Source organism: Petromyzon marinus, chromosome 61 (genome assembly GCF_048934315.1).
Source record: "Petromyzon marinus isolate PM22_M1 ecotype Great Lakes invasive population chromosome 61, UKy_Petmar_22M1.pri1.0, whole genome shotgun sequence".
NCBI classification, from domain to species: domain Eukaryota; kingdom Metazoa; phylum Chordata; class Hyperoartia; order Petromyzontiformes; family Petromyzontidae; genus Petromyzon; species Petromyzon marinus.
In genome coordinates, this window is record NC_133727.1 from 6,942,932 (window position 1) to 6,962,753 (window position 19,822).

Below are 19,822 nucleotides of genomic sequence, written 5' to 3' on the forward strand. Positions count from 1 at the left end.
ACCCGAAATGTTTCTTGCCGTTGCTTTTCACACCTGATGACGACCGTTTGTGTTATGGTCGAAACGTCGTGAGAATTTTTATTGTATATATATTTTATTATTTTATTGTTTCCCTTCAACGTGACTTTACCGAAAGAGCTAAGAATATGAATTACTGCAGTCACGAAAGCTTTAAATCAAAATGTAAACCTTAACATACTGTTGAGGCAAGTGCTGTTAGCGAGCACCTATGAAGGCCGGAACGCTACACGAGGGGGTGGGTGGCCAGCACCACGCCCGACCGCCTTTGTCTCCCTAGTGGCGATGTTTATACACCGCACCAGGTACTCATTTGAGGCTGAGTCGACCTAGGGGAGGCCCGGGACCGGTTCAGGTGATCGTCACTGGTGTTGGCCGTGAGCAGGAATCGAACCCGTGTCGCCGGGTTCGTAGCGCAGCGCGCTAACCGCTACACTACCGCTCCCCACGCATACACACGCGCACACACACGTACACACACACACGTACACACACACACATACACACGTACACGCGCGCACACACACGCGCCCAGGCGCGCGCGCGCGCGCGCGTGGTGGACAGCGTTTCACGACTGACAATCCATGCGCGTGCGTGTGGTTTTTAGCTGACCCCGGGCATGTCGGCGCGCGTGTTCCTCAGCAGGTGCGTGCGCGAGGCCCCGCGGCCCTGCAGAGGAACGTGAGCTTCCACCGCTCCAGCTCGCGCTCGCGCGTGCCCGCGCCATCCTCCTCGCGCGACACACTACGCAGCACCCTCGACACCGTAAGCCAAGGCCGTAATTATAACATTTCAATATGCTCAAAATGTCCCCCCCCCCCCCCCCAATATTTTGCTTTAAAATAGATTTCTGTTCACATGATTGTGGTTATGGTTGTACTTTATGAATCCCTGATCTCTGCCATTGCATACAATGAAACAAGAAAAAGTAAAAAAGATTAAAAAAAAAACAGAGCAATGTAATACAATACACTATTAGACATTATTGTAAAAAAATACATAAAAAGTCCATCCCATGTGTTAGTGAATTCTTTTTATATTTTAGGCAGGAAATTCGTTTTCAAATTTAGATTTTTTTGGGAGGGGGGGGGACACCCCCAGACCCCCTGGAAGATTTGGTCCCCCCCCCAATGTTGACTCCATGGCTACGGCCTTGCCGTAAGCCACCGACAGCCGATCGTCGTCGACGTCAGCCACCGCCGCCGTGGCAGCCGTGGCGATAGCCGATGCCGGCCGCCGCGTCAGTTGCCGTGGTTTTAAGTGACCGGCTGGCTGGGCTTGTTTTCCCCCCGCGCGTGGCCGTGCCCGCGCGCGATAGACACGGGGCCCACTCGACTCCAGAGGTACGGAGTGCTGCTGCTGCTCTGAAGGACCGGCTGTGGTAGAGGTGCGCTTACCGCCGCCCTTTGCCAGGCAAGCGTTAGTAGTCGTAGCTGCCGCGGGTGTTTTTTTGACGCCGTGTTTTCTCGCCGTACCGCGAGTTGTGCGGCACGATGTTCCGATGTTTCGCTCCGCGTGCTGGGAATGTCTTGGGGGAGCGTGTCAGCGGCGAATATTTGATCTGGTGGCCAAGGCTCCCCCGGGTTGACTGAGCCTCATACGGAGCGCCTGGTGCGGTTTGTGAACGTTGTCGCTGGGCAGACAATGAAGGCGCTGTCGGTCTGAAAGTCGGTGGGCTTGAGCAGACCGCATCTCTCGGAGGGGAGATGGCAGATGGGCCAAGACTGGTTTGTGGAATGACAGCCAATGCAGAGAATGTGCTCGTGGCAGACGCTGGATGAGAGAGGCGAGATAAAGCGGGGCAAAGCAATGAAGAGATTCAAGGACTCGCGTCAGGAAGACAGCGGTAGTACAGTTATTTTCTTTGGCAAATTGCGGGCTGTGGCACTGGCGCGCACGGCCTACGACTGCTTTGCGAATTAGGTCACGGGATCTTTAAAAACGCCCACCGTGACGCAGATGATGCGCGGTGCGTTAACAGTTAACGCACGCGGCAGTAGTAACCGCGGCAGCCACCGTCCTGGAACCGGGCGAGCGCCTCTGCAAGGAGCGGCGAACGCCGCCTCCGTCGCCGCTGTGGCTGAGCCCCCTTTGCCCGTGGACTCCGTGCAGACGCTGCGTCTCTTGCGGGGCGTGGGGCTCTCCGATTTTGAGGAGCGGGAGTTTGAGGCGAGCATCCAGGACCTGGCGAACCAGGTGCGAGAGATAGAGGCCGAGGAGCGCGGAAACGTCGACAGCAAGGTGAGCGTGCGTGTGTGTGTGCGTGTGTACGTGCGTGTGCGTGTGTGCATGTGTGTGTGTACGTGCGTGTGTGTACGTGCGTGCGTGTGTACGTGCGTGTGTGTGTGCATGTGTACGTGCGTGCGTGCGTGCGTGTGTATGTGCGTGCGTGTGTGTGTGCTTGTGTAGGTGCGTGTGTGTACGTGCGTGCGTACGTGCGTGTGTGTACATGCGTGCGTACGTGCGTGCGTGTATACGTGCGTGCGTACGTGCATGTGCGTGCATGTGTACGTGCGTGCGTGTGTACGTGCGTGCGTGTGTACATGCGTGCATGCGTGTGTACGTGCGTACATGTGTGTGTGCGTGCGTGCGTGCAATTGATCAATCGATCGATCAACTCAATAATCGCGCTGGGCGGCATGATTATTCAACCCTTTCCCCTTCCGAGACTTATGCAAGTTGCAGGGTGGGTGTCCCCGTTCACCGCTGAATCTTGAGAACCGTAGTAGCGCCGTTGCTTTTAAAGACATTGTTCCGTTCTGATGACGTAGATGTATGTCATCGGAATGGAATCGGAATGGAAAAGGGTTCATCCTCTCATGCACGAGCAAACGCATTGGCTGCGTGTGATTTTGAGTTAAATGTCCACAATATTATCGCACCGTCCATTGCAGAGGACGTCTGTCACATTGTCCACCACCAGGTGGCCATGCTGAGTTGTCCATGACCAGGTGGCCACGCTGAATGGAGAAGACTGCACTGGCGGCTGAAACGGCATCACATTTTTCGCAGTCCACCACGATGAACTCAGTGCATGAAACGCTTCATATCGGATATATACTTGACATTGCATTTCACTCGTATATCCGTGTGTTTGTTTACATATGAGCACAAAAGTCACCTTGTACCTCTTTAAAGTTCCTGTAGCTTAATTTTGTAATCGTGCTGCGATTCGTTTTTTTTAAGTACCTGTCCGAGCCGACTTGCATTGCCGGGAGTGTTATTGTTCAGCGTCGATTCATGCTCGTGAAATGTTAATGTTTTCCATTTCTCGCGTGAAGCGGTTGTTTCTGCTGTCACTTCTATTCGCTTTGTTGCCGCACTTCACCGGATGGCTTTTTGACATTTCAGTGACCGAGGTCAATCCGAGTCTCGAATTAGACTCCAAATGAGACTCGGATTGCCCTCTCCGAGTTCTCACCCGGTAAATCGAACTCAACGTAAACGCATTACCGTTGGCGGTGTGCCGTGTGTTTGTGTTGTGTTTCCACAGCGTCAGCAGCATCTGCTCGCCCGGAAGGAGATGCTTTTGGTGAACCTCATCCTCATCCAGAACGACCTCCTGGGATACAAGGCCCGCGTGCAGGGGCAGCGCTACAGCCAGTGCGTTCAGGCCACACACACACACACAGAGCCACTCGCGTGGACGTGAGTTTGACAAAGGTCCGCCCCGTATAGCCGTGATGAATGTTGGCGCACGCGCTCTTAGCGAGCAGCACCTATAGAGGCCGACACGGCACACGAGGGGGTAGGTGGCCAACGCCAACAATGCCGACTGTCTCCCCAGTGGCGACGTTTACACACCGCATCGGGTACTCGTTTAAGGCTGAGTCGACATAGGGGAGGTCCAGGACTGAGTCAGATATTTGTCACCGATGTTGGCCATGAGCACACATCAAACTCGGGTCATCGGGTTCGTAGCGCGCTCACCACTACGCCACCGCTCCCCGCTGACTCACAAACACTCTCGCCCTCACGAGTAGAACTGACCAAGTGTTAAGTGCATTGGGCGGCAGGGTGGTCCCGACTCGGGCACCTTTCTGCGTGTAGTTTGTATGTTCTCCCGCTGTTCTGCGTAGGTTTCCTCCGGGTTCTCCAGCTTCCTCCCATAGCTTAAAAAAAGATACAATGTAATAGGTTTTAGCTATAAGAACATCCCAATGCTGAACAGTTACCCTCAAACTACTCAATAGGAATGAGGTGGGAAAGCAACTGCTTTCCCACGCTTGTGTTGCGCCCGAAACGTCGTGATTTATTTTATTTTCTACCTACGTGACTTTACCAAAAGAACCAAAGAGTATGGATTCCTGCAGTCACGAAAGCTTAAAATCAAGATTAAAAGGTAAACGTTTTATTTTACTACGTAAGGCCCATTGAGCTATATAGCTCTGTTTCAGCAGCAACCTGGGCATAAATGATAGCCCAACGAAGTGGCGTATCATGTGGAAATTGATAGCAGCCAACTACTCAAAAGCATATTTCTAATTGTGGGGGGTAAAACCGGAGGACCCGGAGAAAAACCCACGCAGCCACGGGGAGAGAGAGAGACACGCAAACTCAAAATATGCAACAGGCGTCAGGGTCGGGATCGAACCCACGACCACCTGCATACCAGGCGAGGTAGTTAACATCTCCTAGCCACCGTGATGATGATGAGAGAGATAGACACGCAAACTCCAAATACACAGCAGGCGTCAGGGTCGGGATCGAACCCACGGCCTCGTGCATACCAGGCGAGGTAGTTAACATCTCCCAGCCACCGTGGCGATACACGGATGATGTGGACGGGTTTGCTCGCTGCTCATTGTCGTGGTGCCCACGGGTGCGGATGTGTTTGTCTAGGAGCAGCGACGAGCAGGACTGGGTGTTTGAGGAGTCGACGTCGAAAGGGAGCGGAGGTGGAGGAGGAGGAGGAGGAGGAGGTGGAGGAGTCGTGGAGCAGAGGACAAGCGAGAGCTGGAAACGTCGCGTGGAGAGACCGCCGACCACTTCGTACACCGCCAATAACCACACGGTACACTGCCTTTGATCTTTCTCACACGGCTGACGTTGGTGTGGAGAGCAGCAGCCGTAGTTTAACATTGAGGTGGTCGGGCCAGGCGGTTGCCAGTTGAACAACACGTTGAATTTCGATTTAAAGCTTTCGTGACTGCAATGATTCATCTTCTTTGGTTCTTTCGGTAAAGTCTCGCCCCTTCACCCGATGAAGGCCGCTTGTGTTGTGGCCGAAACGTCGTGAGAATATTATTGTGTTATTTTATTTTATCAATTTATTATTTTATTCTCATTCTACGTGACTTTACCGAAAGAACCAAAGAAAACACGTTGAATGCCATCACGAACACATCCGTGTTGAGGATTTTTTTAATTTCCTATGTTTTATTATCTTGTTCTCGTCAAGTATTTTCTTGCAGCGGTTTGGTAACAGAAGAGTCTCCGAGCTCACCGGTTCATGAATGGGTGACCTCGTGTGCGCTTGTGTACAGCCGTAGAGATTTCCCTGCGAAGACGCCACGGTGGTGAGATGTTAACTACCTCACCAGGCGTACAGGAGGTTCGTGGGTTCGATCCCGACCCTGACGCGTGCTGTATATTTGGAGTCTGCGCGTCTCTTTCTCTCTCCGTGATCACGTGGATTTTTGTCGGGGTCCTCCGGTTTTTTCCCTCCACATTTAGAAACAAGCGTTTGGAGTATTTGGGCTGCAATGAATTTCCACGTGATAAGCCACTTCGCTGAGCTATAATTTGTGGCCAGGTTGCTTCTGAATAAGAGCTATATAGCTCCGTGAGCCTCACCTTATCTGTAACACCTGGGACTGTGTTGTGACTGGCCAGCAGCAAAGCCCTCGACACTTAAAAAAATAAGTCAAAGTCGCTTCTTGCCCCTTGAGCATCGATGAGGCGCTCATCTCGTGTTGACAGCCCTGAGCTGGTGATGGATATTCCACATTCCCTTGGCCAGGGCGAGCCGATCCACAAGACAACCACTGTTGACTTCCCCACAAATTGGTCGTAATTTTATCGACAACGGAGGGTTAATGAGTCAACCCCTCAACCAGGATTTGAATTCGCAACTTTCCGATGGCGAGCCATTCGCTCCGCCGCCTTGAAGTGCACCTCGCCTGGCACGTGCGCTGTGGTGGCATTGCTGCCGCTTGGTGGCGAATGGCGGCTGTTGTTGTTGCTCATGAAGAGTTTTTATTAACTTTTATTTGAAAGTCTTAGCGCCACTTACACGGGTTGACCTTGACTCCAGCACACCTTCGACGCAATAAGTAAATAAATAAATACCGAATAATGCACAAGGAAGCATGTTTGAGATGCATTCTTCGAATTGCACTGAGGTACAGAAATAGACTCGTGCACGTACGAGAATAAATGATCCTGATGGCGCTACCACGGGGCACCAAATAATACAAAATGGGCCGAGGCAATTCAACATTTGTATTTCTGGGACACTATTTTTTTTGTCCAGGGGTGTACTTCACTCCGCGACTGGGGTACCAATCAATCCGAAATCAGTGCCACACTCCGAGATGTCGAAACGCAGCGAGGACGACGATTGCGCCGAAACCCCGGACGCTCGTACGCACCGTGGTAGCGGTGCATCGTAGTGCACAGCTCGGCCAGACGAGTCCATCGCCGCATCGCCGACCATCAACAGACTAAAGATGACTGCGTCACGGACGTCATGCGAGAGCCGGGGTACTGTGGTGCCCCGGGGAACCGCCATGAGGTTCATTTGGCGGTTAACGACGCGATTCAAACTGTCGAGAGGTCAGACAGGATGCGTCCTGGTCGGGAGCGCGTCCGGGAGAACGTCCGCCGGGGAGATGGAGCGACGAAATCTGTTCATGCGCATGTATCGGGTGCTTTATCACAGCGCAGGATCGAGAGAGGGGCTGAGGTGACAGGGGAAGCCTCCTATGGCTGATGATGACGACGGTGTAAATGCATATTAAACATTTTTACTTTTTAAATTTTATTTGACGTTTTTAGAAGTCCCAGCAGACCCCAACAAAGGGGGTTCAAAGCGTGCCGTACGGTAAAATGTCTGCAGAGAAAATCGGTGAGTTTTTAGTTTGTGATTGGCTCTTCAGAGCGTTCCAAATCTCGAGTGCCAAGAGCCGACAAAGCTCGCGCTCCGAAACGTTTTCGACAAAAGCGCGGATGGCAGACAGGTAGGGAGCACGGGTTCTAAAAGCTGCTGTTTTTATCGCATAAATTTCCGACACAGCATCCCCCCCCCCGCTCCCCCAAGACGAATCTCCGCCCGTGTGAATCGGCGGGTGCGAAGGCGCGCCCTAGCCCCAAGGGATCGACGCACCGGTGACCTCACAGCGCCAGCAGTAGGCAGAGCAGCCCAGCCCGGTCCGACGGGTGTGACGAGCTCAGCCTGGTGGCTCTGGCAGGAGGAGGTGGAGGGGGTTGTGGCGAGCATATGAGGGGGCGGGGGTGTTGTTGTGGCCGTGGGGTCGAGGGGTCTCAACTTGGCGTACCGTGAGAAGGCGGCGAGGCCTGAGTTGGCGGTGGGGTGGTGAGGTCAGTGGGTGGAGATGGCGGAGTAGGTGAGGTTGGGTTAGTGGGTGGAGATGGTGACAGGGGTGGGGTTAGTGGGTGGAGATGGTGGATGGGATTAGTGGGTGGAGATGTTGACAGGGTGGGGTTAGTGGGTTGGAGATGGCGACAGAGTTGGATTAGTGGGTGGAGATGGTGGATGAGATTAGTGGTCGGAGATGTTGACAGGGGGTGAGGTTAGTGGGTGGAGATGGTGAATGGGATTAGTGGGTGGAGATGGTAACAGGGTGGGGTTAGTGGGTGGAGATGGTGGATGGGATTAGTGGGTGGAGATGGTGACAGGGTGGGGTTAGTGGGTGGGGATGGTGGATGAGATTAGTGGTTGGAGATGTTGACAGGGTGGGGTTAGTGGGTTGGAGGTGGCGACAGAGTTGGATTAAATTTTGATTTAAAGCTTTCGTGACTGCAGTAATTCATATTATTAGCTCTTTCGGTAAAGTCACGTTGAAGGGAAACAATAAAATAATAAAATATATATGAAACAATAAAACATTCTCACGACGTTTCGACCATAACACAAACGGTCGTCATCAGGTGTGTCGGTTTGCATTAATTTATTGATGACGACCGTTTGTGTTATGGTCGAAACGTCGTGAGAATTTTTTTATTGTTTTATATATATATTTTATTATTTTATTGTTTCCCTTCAACGTGACTTTACCGAAAGAGCTAAGAATAAGAGTTGGATTAGTGAGTGGAGATGGTGGATGAGATTAGTTGTCGGGGGTGTTGACAGGGGGTGGGGTTAGTGGGTGGAGATGGTGACAGGGGGTGGGATTAGTGGGTGGAGATGGTGACAAGGGGTGGGGTTAGTGGGTGGAGATGATGACAGGGGGTGGGATTAGTGGGTGGAGATGTGGGATTGGGCCTCCGGCCACACGCACGCGACTGGCAGGTTCTGACGTCCAGAGCCACGTCCATGACGGAGCCCTCCTCGCGTGACTTCCCTCGATTAAGACCGTGCCAGTCGCTTTGCCTTGCCCGACCTTTGTGCTGCACCACCCGGCCGCACCCGATCTGGCGAGGTGCAAATTGCCGGCTCCGAGCAGGCGACAGATGATCCTCCGCCTGCGGTCATTTTGGGCGGGGGGCTGACAAATGAACGAGCGTCAGAGCGTCCCTCCCTCGTATAGAGCGGGGGGGGGGCAGAGCGGGGGGGAGATCGGGGGAGTAGCAGGGCGGGGGGGGGCAGAGCGGGGGAGGGGGGGCAGAGCGGGGGGGGGGGGTAGGGGGGGGTAGAGGGGGGGCAGAGCGGGGGGGGGCAGAGCGGGGGGGGCAGAGCGGGCAGGGGGGGCAGCGCGGGGGCAGAATGCACGACGCACACGAGAGCAGGCGGCATGGTTACGCTTTTCCGCTCAGCGTTTAACGATGTTGAAAGTTCGTTGAAAATAATTGACTGCGTCGCGCCCGCCCAACGCTCACGATAAATTTGAGTTGTGCATTGCTGTAGAATGTTGCGGCGGCGAACTCGGACCCCATAGCGTAAAGAGAGTGAAGGGTCCTTGTCTGCAAGACGAGCAGTTCACCAGCACTCACTCGTTCACAAGCAAGCCTGGCTGCTGATGAGACACCGTGCGTCAAAACGGATCCAGAGTTTTGCTCGTCTTTGGGTGAATGCCGCTGTGAAAGTGTACACTCCCAGAAGGTCGTGCGGCTGATGGGTTGTGTGAGACGTGTGATTTTGTTTTCACGTGGCGAGACGGGATATACGTGATATATAATAACAAATTGTCCCCTCGTTTACGACGCTGCAGGGGAAACAAGCTTCAGGTCTGGCCTGATTCATGGCTTTCTTTTAAATGAAACTGTTAACCATAAATCTTTTCATTGTCAACTTGTTACGAAATGTGTGGCTTCTGCTGCTTTGCCAATTCGCCTTAATGACGATGTGGGCGTACAAATTGGCACGGACCACAGCTTCGGAGAGTTTTCGAGCCGGGTCTTCGTTTGGCCTGAAGCCTTCTTCTGTCGATCAAACTCGGTGGATCACGAATAGTCGTGGAACGCCTCTTCCTGCGGGGCGTCGAGGAGGCCGCTGTACCGTGGCTCGCCAGCAGAAGGTGGCACAGCAAAACGTGCGCTCCATCTGTTCCACCTGCACGGGGTTAGAAGTCACGTGACTTACGGGAGGGCCCGAGTTGATTTAGATGAGTCAAGTTTTGCTTTGAGGCTTTCGTGACTGCAGGAATCCATACTCTTTGGTTCTTTCGGTAAAGTCACGTTGGTATAAAATATGTTTTCCGCTTGTGTTGCGATCGAAACGTCGTGATTTATTTTATTTTATACCTACGACGTGACTCTACCGAAAGAACCACAGAGTATGAGTCAAGTTGTATATTGTACTTATTATGGTAAACCCGACGCATAGAAAGGTCGAAATACCTTCTGCCACGCTTACAAATTTATTATTGCAATTCATAATGCGCTCATACATTATTTTGCTCAGGGTCAAGTGGTTTTAATATATTAAAGATTCATTATGAATTTATATCCATCGAACATGCAACGATAGCAGGCCTGCGTTACATTTAGGTAGAATTCAGCGTTTATATCACTGATCGCAACTGTATAAAAAAAAATTTAATTGTCTTGAAGACATTCTCTTCTCTTCTTTGGTTCTTTCGGTAAAGTCACGTAGAATGAGAATAAAATAATAAATTGATAAAATAAAATAACACAATAATATTCTCACGACGTTTCGGCCACAACACAAGCGGCCTTCATCAGGTGAAGGGACGAGACTGTCTGGTAGGACAGCGCTGGAGTGCTCCACTCCAGCGCTGTCCTACCAGGTAGGCCAGCGCTGTCCTACCAGACAGTCTCGTCCCTTCACCTGATGAAGGCCGCTTGTGTTGTGGCCGAAACGTCGTGAGAATATTATTGTGTTATTTTATTTTATCAATTTATTATTTTATTCTCATTCTACGTGACTTTACCGAAAGAACCAAAGAAGATGATTCATTGCAGTCACGAAAGCTTTAAATCGACATTCTCTTCTCTCGGTTAATTTATCTACGAGTTTCCTGTATAAAAAATATACTCGTCTAGACTTTCAGGTTCCTACATTTTAAACTGTTTTAATTGCGCTGTTTTTTACCAATTTATTTGTGTGAATCGTGCAATGTGCTACGAACTCCGGTACCCAGAGTTCGATTCCCGGCCAGAGCTACTGTAACATCAGTGGTGGCTATCTCAGCCATTCATGGGCATGTAAATGAGTGTCTGGTGCAGTCTGCAAACAGCAGCCCTGGGGAGACAAATGTGGCAAGGCACAAGAACAACAACAACAACAGCTGCCGCCTTTCACCACTAAGTGGCAGTGACGTCACCACGGCGCTTATGCCAGGCTGTGTGCACGTTAAGGCCACGTGAAGTGTCGAACGCCCACTGGCAGGAGGTCACGGGACAGACCCAGGTGTCAAGAGTCGACTGACTGAGATGACTGGCCGATGCACCACCTGTGCCCCTCCCGGGCAGGGCACGGTGCTGGACACACAAACCCTTTTGTTGAGCACCTTCATAGGTGCTCTCTTAACAGCACTTGCCCACAACAGATTGTGTAGGCTAACATTGGAGATCTTTATTTAAATACACGTGCCATGTGCACCCATGTGTGTGTGTGCGGGCACAAATGTGGTAGTGTAGCGGTTAGTGTACTGCGCTTAGAACCTGGCGAGCCCAGTTCGATTCCCACTCGCGGTCACCCACACCACTGAGGATGATTTTGAACCGGTCCTGGGCCTCCCCTATGTCGACTCAGCCTCAAATGAGTACAGTACCTGGTGCGGTGTCGTAAACATCGCCACGAGGGAGACAAAGGCGGCCGGGCGTCTAGCTGGCCACCCACCTCCTCGCGTGCCGTGCCAGCCTCCATGGGCGTGACTCTAACAGCGCTCGCCCCGACAATCCGTTATGGCTATCGGCGTGATCTTTGCAAGGCCGTAATTATAATATATACTAGGGGGGACACATCCCCCCCAATATTTAAAGATGCTCAAAATCTACCCCCCCCCAATATATTGCTAGAAAAAAATATATTGCTAGAAAAAATAAAATTGCTATGCTATGTAAATAAAAACAATTTGCTAAACCTTGGCCACAATATCTGGACTTGTCTTCATATAAGTCAATGCATCGATTTCTGTTCACATGATTGTGGTTATGGTTGTACTTTATGAATCCCTAATCTCTGCCATTACATACAATGAAACAAGAAATGATAAAGAAGTATAAACACAGCAATGTAATACAATATACTCTTAGACATTATTGTAAAAAATAAATAAAAAGTCCATCCCACGCGTTAGGGATTTTTTTTATATTTTAGGCAGGAAATTAGTTTTCAAATTTTGATATTTTTCTGGGTTGGGACCCCCAGACACCCTGGAAGATTTGGTCGCCCCCCAATGCTGACTCTACGGCTACCTGCCTTGGATCTTTGTGTGCAGATGAGAGGCCGGGCGAGCAAGGTGGAGGTGACGCAGACGGAGCCGCCGCGCCCCGCCAGGCGCCTGCCCTCCCCGGCCGCCCCCACGCCCCCCGAGCAGCACTCCGTGTCCCCCCTCGTGTCGCCTCCTCCGGTCGCTCCGCCACCCCAGCACCAGTTCCCCGTGTCCCCCGCGCCCCCCAGCCCGAAAACGGTGGGTGCACCATGACCATGGCGACGGGTTCACATTGTATGACCCCCCCACCCCCGCCCCCTATTCAGAGTATTTGGCTGCTATAAATATCCACGTGATAAGCCACTTCGTTGAGCTGCCATCATTTCTGATGGCCAGGTCCCTCCTTAAAAAGAGCTCTACACCTTTAGTGGGCCTTACCTGGTAAAACTAAAAAAAATAGTTTAGTTAATTCTTGTGCGCAATGGCAGCAATATACACCTCCGCATCACTGTTCCATCGCTACTCGCTGTTCATGTGAACTTCCACAGGAACTCAGGCTACCAGAATGACCGTTTAATCTGATTCACACTTCAACCACCACCAACTACCACACGACAGCTCACAACAACGGACCCACCAATTCGCTCGCTCACTAATTGATCCATCTAACTACTCATCCAACCACTCACCCACCCATTCACTCACTCACGCACTCACCACTCACTCACAACACTGCAGGTCACATCGCTTCTCTTTCTGCTTCTTTCCTCGCACTGCTGCACTTTGGAAGTCCCTCCTCCCATCATCGTATCTTTTCCCCAAGCTCTTATGATAACATTACTCGATTCAAGCACGTATCGACTCATATCTATAACAATGTTAGCAGCGCTGTTTGTCGCTTTACGCTTGGTGCTTTGGGCCTGCACTCAGCAACCTCGATTTGTAAAAAAAAAGTAAGCGTTTTATTATTGTAATGATCCATCCAGCCTCTGCGCACGAGATGATTTCACTGCTCCATCTCCTGCTTCTTGAGGCACGTTGTTGCGTTGCTTTTGATGAATGAGTAACGTTTTTGAAAATCACTCCCAACTGCCCATTTATTTCGGTAAAAGAAAAGTCTGCAAAACTATTGGGGCGAATGAAAAGCATTGCGCGGCAAATTCGTTTTGGTTTTGTTTTCATCATCTTGGCCGTATTCTCGTCTGTGGAGTTTCGTTTGCGACGCCGGCCCATTCCGCTCGCAGCGTTCTCCCCGTGCGCCGTGCCGGCCTCCCCAGGAGCCCGCTCACGGCGCTTGGCCCGTCGGGGCCTGTGAGAGCCACGTGGTGGATCTCTACCTCGGTGTCTCACGCCGTGTGCAGCTGTCGTGGATCTCTACCTCAGTGTTTCACGCCGTGTGCAGCTGTCGCGGATCTCTACCTCGGTGTTTCACGCCGTGTGCAGCTGTCGTGGACCTCTACCTCGGTGTTTCACGCTGTGTGCAGCTGTCGTGGATCTCTACCTCGGTGTTTCACGCCGTGTGCAGCTGTCGTGGACCTCTACCTCGGTGTGTCACGCTATGTGCAGCTGTCGTGGATCTCTACCTCGGTGTGTCACGCTGTGTGCAGCTGTCGTGGACCTCTACCTCGGTGTTTCACGCTGTGTGCAGCTGTCGTGGATCTCTACCTCGGTGTGTCACGCTGTGTGCAGCTGTCGTGGACCTCTACCTCGGTGTTTCACGCCGTGTGCAGCTGTCGTGGACCTCTACCTAGGTGTGTCACGCTGTGTGCAGCTGTCGGGGATCTCTACCTCGGTGTTTCACGCCTTGTGCAGCTGTCGTGGATCTCTACCTCGGTGTTTCACGCCGTGTGCAGCTGTCGCGGATCTCTACCTCGGTGTGTCACGCCGTGTGCAGCTGTCGTGGACCTCTACCTCGGTGTTTCACGCTGTGTGCAGCTGTCGTGGACCTCTACCTCGGTGTTTCACGCCGTGTGCAGCTGTCGTGGACCTCTACCTCGTTGTTTCACGCTGTGTGCAGCTGTCGCGGCAGCACGACGCGCTTCTCAGCCAGGAGCTGCAGCCGGTGAGCGATCTGCTGGGAGAGCTGCGCGGGACGTCGAGCGAACTCTACAACTGCCTGGAGACCAACGTGCAGGGCCTGCGTACCAGGTGATGCCTCCCCCACCCCCCTCTCTGCCATCACCAAAGACAAAGATCCCCCGTATAGGCTTAACAGACTGTAGGGGCAAGTGCTGTTAGCGAGCACCTATGAAGGCCGGAACGGTGCACGAGGGGGTGGGTGGCCAGCACCACGTTCGACCCCCTTTGTCTCCCTAGTGGCGATGTTTACACACCGCACCAGGTACTCATTTGAGGCGGATTCGACCTAGGCGAGGCCCGGGACCGGTTCAGATAATCGCCACTGGTGTTGGCCGTGAGCGTGAATCGAACCCGGGTTGCCGGGCTCATAGCACAGCGCGCTAACCGCTACACTACCGCTCCCCACTCCGCCATCACCAAACACATACACACAAGCAACAACAACAACAGCCGTCATTCGCCACAAAGTGACGATGACGTCGCCTCAAAGCATTTGGCAGGCTAGGTGCACTTTGAGGTCACGTGAAGTGTCCAAGGCTCGCCGTTTGGCAGGAGGTCATGGGACAGACCCAGGTGCCACGGGTTGACTGAATGAGACGACCGGCAGATGCACCGCCTTTGCTCCCGACTCTGCCAACTTGCTGTATGTTAACCGCCCGGCACTCCGCTCCTTGTGAGCGTCGCTCCTCTGACCTCCATTGTTGCTGGATGGGCAACTGCCTCCATCCAAAGAGTAGCGTCCTTCACGAGCCTCCTCCAAAAGGCAAAGACACACACGCTCTCGCTGTATGGCAGGGCTTACACACGAGATGCTGCCCCCCAAAAAGCCATACTCTTTACTGACAAGTGCACTGGGGTTCGATGAGAGCTCATCGATGCCGTGTTTCCACCATCATTTGGAAGGGTGGTGGCTCGCTGGCACTGCCCAGGTCCCCCATGGCAGTCCTCCCCGCCGTGAGGTGGCACTCACATTTCACGTCATGATCCCGTGAAGTCATTCGCAAGAGTAAGCCATCGTGTGCCAGCGTCAGGGTCTGTATTTGCCAAATTTTAAAGCTCCATCGTCGATTACTCAATTGAGGTTGTGTGTAGCAATCATCGCCCCCTACTGGTAAGTTTTACAAAAAATGTCTCATTGCTATGTATGTACGTATGTTGAACTTCTTTCACACTTGATGGAGCCAACTGTGCTAATCGGAGGTGTTATGACCCTGATCTAAGTCGCTCTGTTCTCGTCTCTCGAGTTCTCACCCAGTTCAACAATATCAACTTGATGTCCCGAGCTAACACTCAACTGAGATCACTAACTGCGGCAACATTTCTGCTTTCCAGGCTGAAATCCCTGGACAGCCCAGCGATAAAGGTAGTTCAGTCCGATGCCTGTGCGTGAGCGATCACAAGGAATCAGGATGCGGGCCCAAACGAAACACATTCACCACACTCTCGATCTCCAAGGTGGCCCAAAAGTCAGGACACACAGGACTTTAATTGAGTTGAACACTGGTGTTAAAATATGTTTTATTTTTTCAGGTTATATTTTTTCGATTGTCACTTTTCGTATTTATTTTTCTTCTTCCCGTTCGGGTCAACTCAAATCTGTCGTTGACAAAACTCGACCAAGAACCCCGAACGAACTGACACGAACAAAACTTAATTGATGAATGTTCAAAGATTTACACAGCTGTAATATAAAAAAACGACAAAATTAATTTCAAATTATAATCCGTGGATGCATTCATGTTAATGGCAGTCAGTTTGAAAATTTGTTCAAATACATTAAATAACCCGATGTGGTATATATATAATAACCCTATGTGTCCTCGTTTTTGGGTCACCCTGTATGCACGACACACGGGCGCGCATTCAACACAACCGGAATTTGCTCTTTTGAAGAACGCAGAGAGCAGCTGGATATACGAACGCTCGTGATAACACAACAACGGTGCCGCGGCTGCTGTGTGACCATGCGTCGCCGTGCTGGTCACAGCACGGGTTCATAGCTTGGTCTGATAGCCATTTTCAAAGGGTAAAGGGGCAGCCCTGGAATTTCTTACTCATGCCACCTCTGGCGGAAGGGTCGCTGCTGGCCCGAATGGCTTCCGCTAAAGGGGGGATCAAGAGGGCCCAATAGTGGGAGCGGCATAGAGCTTCTCCAGCAGGGACGTCCGGTCAGGGGAGGCAGGGGAGGCAGAGCCTCACCTGTCATACTCCAATGAAAGTAGCTGTTACGAAAAGTAGAAAAAAAGAATAATCAAATAAAATAAATCTTAGGGTTTTCCACTGATCTGTGTTATAAATGTCATTTCTGTACGATTACAATTATTTTTATCGTCAAAAATCGCCAAATTTGCGGAGCTCTGCCTCAAATACAGGAAGAGACGAGAGGTGAGGCAGCGACGAGCTCAGCCTCCCCTCTGATTGTGCAACCCCTCAGTAACTGGATGGAGCACGGGTAATAAGCGCGTGCCTGTTACTATCTCAGTATGCCACCAATGGAATGTTTGTAGACCCCTTCATTGCATGTCCACGCCTTCCATACTCCAGGTAACTTATTTCACGTATGTGTGTAAAGATATTTAGGCTCGTTGGTCTCGTCATGAAACTGCAATGAAAAAGCACCAGGGGAGGCAGCTATAGCATCTGCGTTAGACACGTCCCCCTCACTGAGGACACGCCCCCTCAGTGAGGCCACACCTCCCTCCATAAGGCCACGCCCCCCTCAGTGTGTGAATCTGGCTCTGACACTCGCCAGTGCCTCCCCAGCCATTGACCTCACCGCACGTCACTGCTCTCCAGACGGTATTTGGTCTACTCTTCCACACTGACCAAACGTCCGCGAAGAGGTGGACGCGCCCACACTTTACCCCCACCACCCCACGTGACCTGCCAGTCAACTTACTATGGTGAACCCATTTTTACTGCTGGGTGGGGTCGGGGGGAGGGAGGGGGTGGATTTGAAAAACTGGCACCGTCATTTCCACTGCCGCGCCGGGAGATCGACTCAAACGGGGTGACCTCCGCACTGCGAGTAATGTGCGCTCATTGACACACCGTGCGAGCTTGCCCTGTTACATTTATATTTAAAGCTTTCGTGACTGCAGGGATTCATATTCTTGGTTCTTTCGGTAACGTTCTTCCCTTCTACGTGACTTTACCGAAACAACCAATAATATACTTGCCCTGTTAGTTATATCCCTGGAAATCTCCACCGCATCAAGATAGAGAAGGAGCGAGCAGAAGCGAGCTGCGTTGGAGAGCAGAGTCTGGGAGAGTGGGGAGGGATTCCGTAGCTGTCAACCCCTTACGGTTTACCTGTATTCTTGTACGGCCGTTTCAATATGGGCAAACATTTTTTCGTATATTTGTTTGTGTTTCTCCCTTGTGATGGGACTTTGTAGGATGAACGTTGAGATTTATAAGGGCACGGGGTGACCAATAAGTTTTGAATTGGTCTGTAATAAGGTAAGTACTGATTAGGCGGTTGACAGGTATGGGATTCAGAGTGGGGGTGGCCATACATAAGTCACGTGATTTGAGATACAGAGATTATCGCGTCGTGGAATCGGGAATGACCGCGTCTAGAGCGGGAGTTGATGTGTCCGCGTCGCCCCGCCCGCAGAACGACGTCGACAACATCGACCTGAAGATCCCAGGAGGCACGTCCGACACGGTGCGCTTGCACCTGCGGGGACTGCTGGAGGTGAGGAGCGCCCCGCGCGTCCACTCGCTTGCACGCACAGCACCAAAACGCGTCACCGCTATCGAGTAGTGTGCAGGCGGTGCAACTGCACCGGGCCCAGGCAGCGGAGGGGCTCAGGTGCTTGGGCTAAAAGTCGGATGGGTCGGGGAAAATGGAGTAGCGGGGTTACCCCATTTAGACCCTTACATCAGGGCCCATGCCAACCACGCTACGCCCACTGCCCCTCTGTCGTTTGAATGAAATATCATGATTCGGGGATTGCGATTCAAATCAACAATCGATTCGTGTTGTCTCGTTTTCATTGCCCTCCTTTGCATTGCTTCTCGTTTCCTCTGTCCTGCCCGTACAGTGGTTAGCACACGGCGCTAAGAACCCGCCCAACTGGCTTTGATTCCTGGCCATTGCTAACGGCCTTGGGCCCCTCCTCTAGGTCAACTCGGCCTCAAAAGAGGCCACACCAACCTCTCCGCCCTCTCCGTGTGCCACGCCGGTTTTATTAGGTGCTCGCTATCAGCACTTTCCCTGACAGTCTGCAAAGCTAAAACGATATTTGCATTTACCTTGCGCGCGCACGTGTGCATGCGCACGCATGTATCCTTGGAGGTTATAGCTGCTTAGGGGCCGTCCATAAATGACATCACGCACCTAGAAGGGGGGTCAGACATTTGTGACGAGGGGGGGGGGCGGTTTGAGAAATGTGACGTCACGTCAAAATGCGCAACTTTAAATAAATATAGACAACACGTTCTACTTAATTAAATAGACTTTTTAGTAAATGTTTTCTCCTACAACACATTAAATACGCACTACAATGACAATAGTTTAAAGCGATTTGAAGCATGTTTTATTTTGGGGGGCGGGGCAGAGCTTTGTGACGTCATATTTGAGGGGGGGGATCTGACTTTTTGTGACGCCGTGTGACGAAGGGGGGGGGGGTCAAAAATCGTCCAAAATCACGTGACGTCATTTATGGACGCCCCCTTATACACAAGCTTCATGTTTATTGAGTGTTAAGGGCACAGAGTCACGAACCCTCAGTTACTGAAGAATCCGTGGACGAGTTAACACATCCACTAAGCTCCGCGGGGATTTGGGTTGCAGGTGAAATCGTCCATGGACAGGGCCATGAAGCTGGTGATGGGGACCTTCGGAGCGCTCACCAACGAGCTCGCCCGTCTGCAGGATGACGTCCGGGTAAGAGGCCACTCAAGGGGCCGGTTTAAAGTTACACCACAATGTCTGTGGGACCGCTCAACCGGCACGTGTGGGGGGTGCTGGCCACACCTCCCTCCATCAATCTCGCCTACTTTTACATAGCCACGCCCACCCCTGTTCTGTCTGACATTGGCTCCGCTGCTGTTCATAGGCCACTACTCAGGTGGTACTCCCCCCCACTACTCAGTTAGCACCCCCCCACTACTCAGGTATTACCCCCCCCCACTACTCAGATGGCCCCACCCACTACTCAGGTGGCCCCACCCACTATTCTAGTAGCCCCACCTACTACTCAGGTGGCCCCACCCACTATTCTTGTAGCCACACCCACTACTCAGGTGGCCCCACCCACGACATAGGTTCGCCCTGTCCACTGCTCATGTCGCACCGCCAAACTCGACCTGCCGATCGACTCACTGTTGCGGACCCATTTACACGACTGCGTGGACATATGTGGAGGGATTAAAAGAAATTAGCAACATCGTTTCAACTGCCGTGTAGGGAGATCGGACCGGCGGCCTCTGGATTACAAATCCAGACCGCGATTACAGCAGCAGCGTCGTGACAACTCTGGACAGCTTTAGAATTGGTCGTGGAAATGTGGGATTAGAGATTTATTGAGGTACCAGTGGCTGTGCTTTTCAATGTTATCACCTCCATGCGCAAAACTCCCCTCGGCCCCTCGTGTGTCACCAGAGCTCGGAGAACGCTCGCTTACACCTGTCCGAGGAAGCCATGAAGAAGGGGCAGCTCGCCGAGAAGTACTCCCAGCTGGCGAGCAACCTCCAGAAAAACAACCTGGAGCTGCAGGTACAAACGCGGAGGAGAAGCTTTCTTCGCAAGCACCTGC

General features: G+C 52.0%; 1 protein-coding gene across 2 annotated transcripts in view; it reads left to right on the forward strand.

Moving 5' to 3' along the window:
* Positions 1–19,822, forward strand: part of LOC116955650 (uncharacterized) — a 52,723-nt gene that overhangs the window by 21,941 nt on the left and 10,960 nt on the right. The window contains exons 3-12 of one of the 2 annotated variants that reach the window (XM_032976859.2): positions 661–783; positions 2,131–2,259; positions 3,512–3,621; positions 4,861–5,032; positions 12,045–12,236; positions 13,996–14,126; positions 15,390–15,420; positions 17,677–17,757; positions 18,859–18,951; positions 19,669–19,782. In XM_032976859.2, coding sequence (XP_032832750.2) covers positions 661–783; positions 2,131–2,259; positions 3,512–3,621; positions 4,861–5,032; positions 12,045–12,236; positions 13,996–14,126; positions 15,390–15,420; positions 17,677–17,757; positions 18,859–18,951; positions 19,669–19,782 — 1,176 coding nt within the window. The remainder of the gene's footprint in view (positions 1–660; positions 784–2,130; positions 2,260–3,511; positions 3,622–4,860; positions 5,033–12,044; positions 12,237–13,995; positions 14,127–15,389; positions 15,421–17,676; positions 17,758–18,858; positions 18,952–19,668; positions 19,783–19,822) is intronic. The other variant, XM_032976860.2, reaches the window with a different exon arrangement.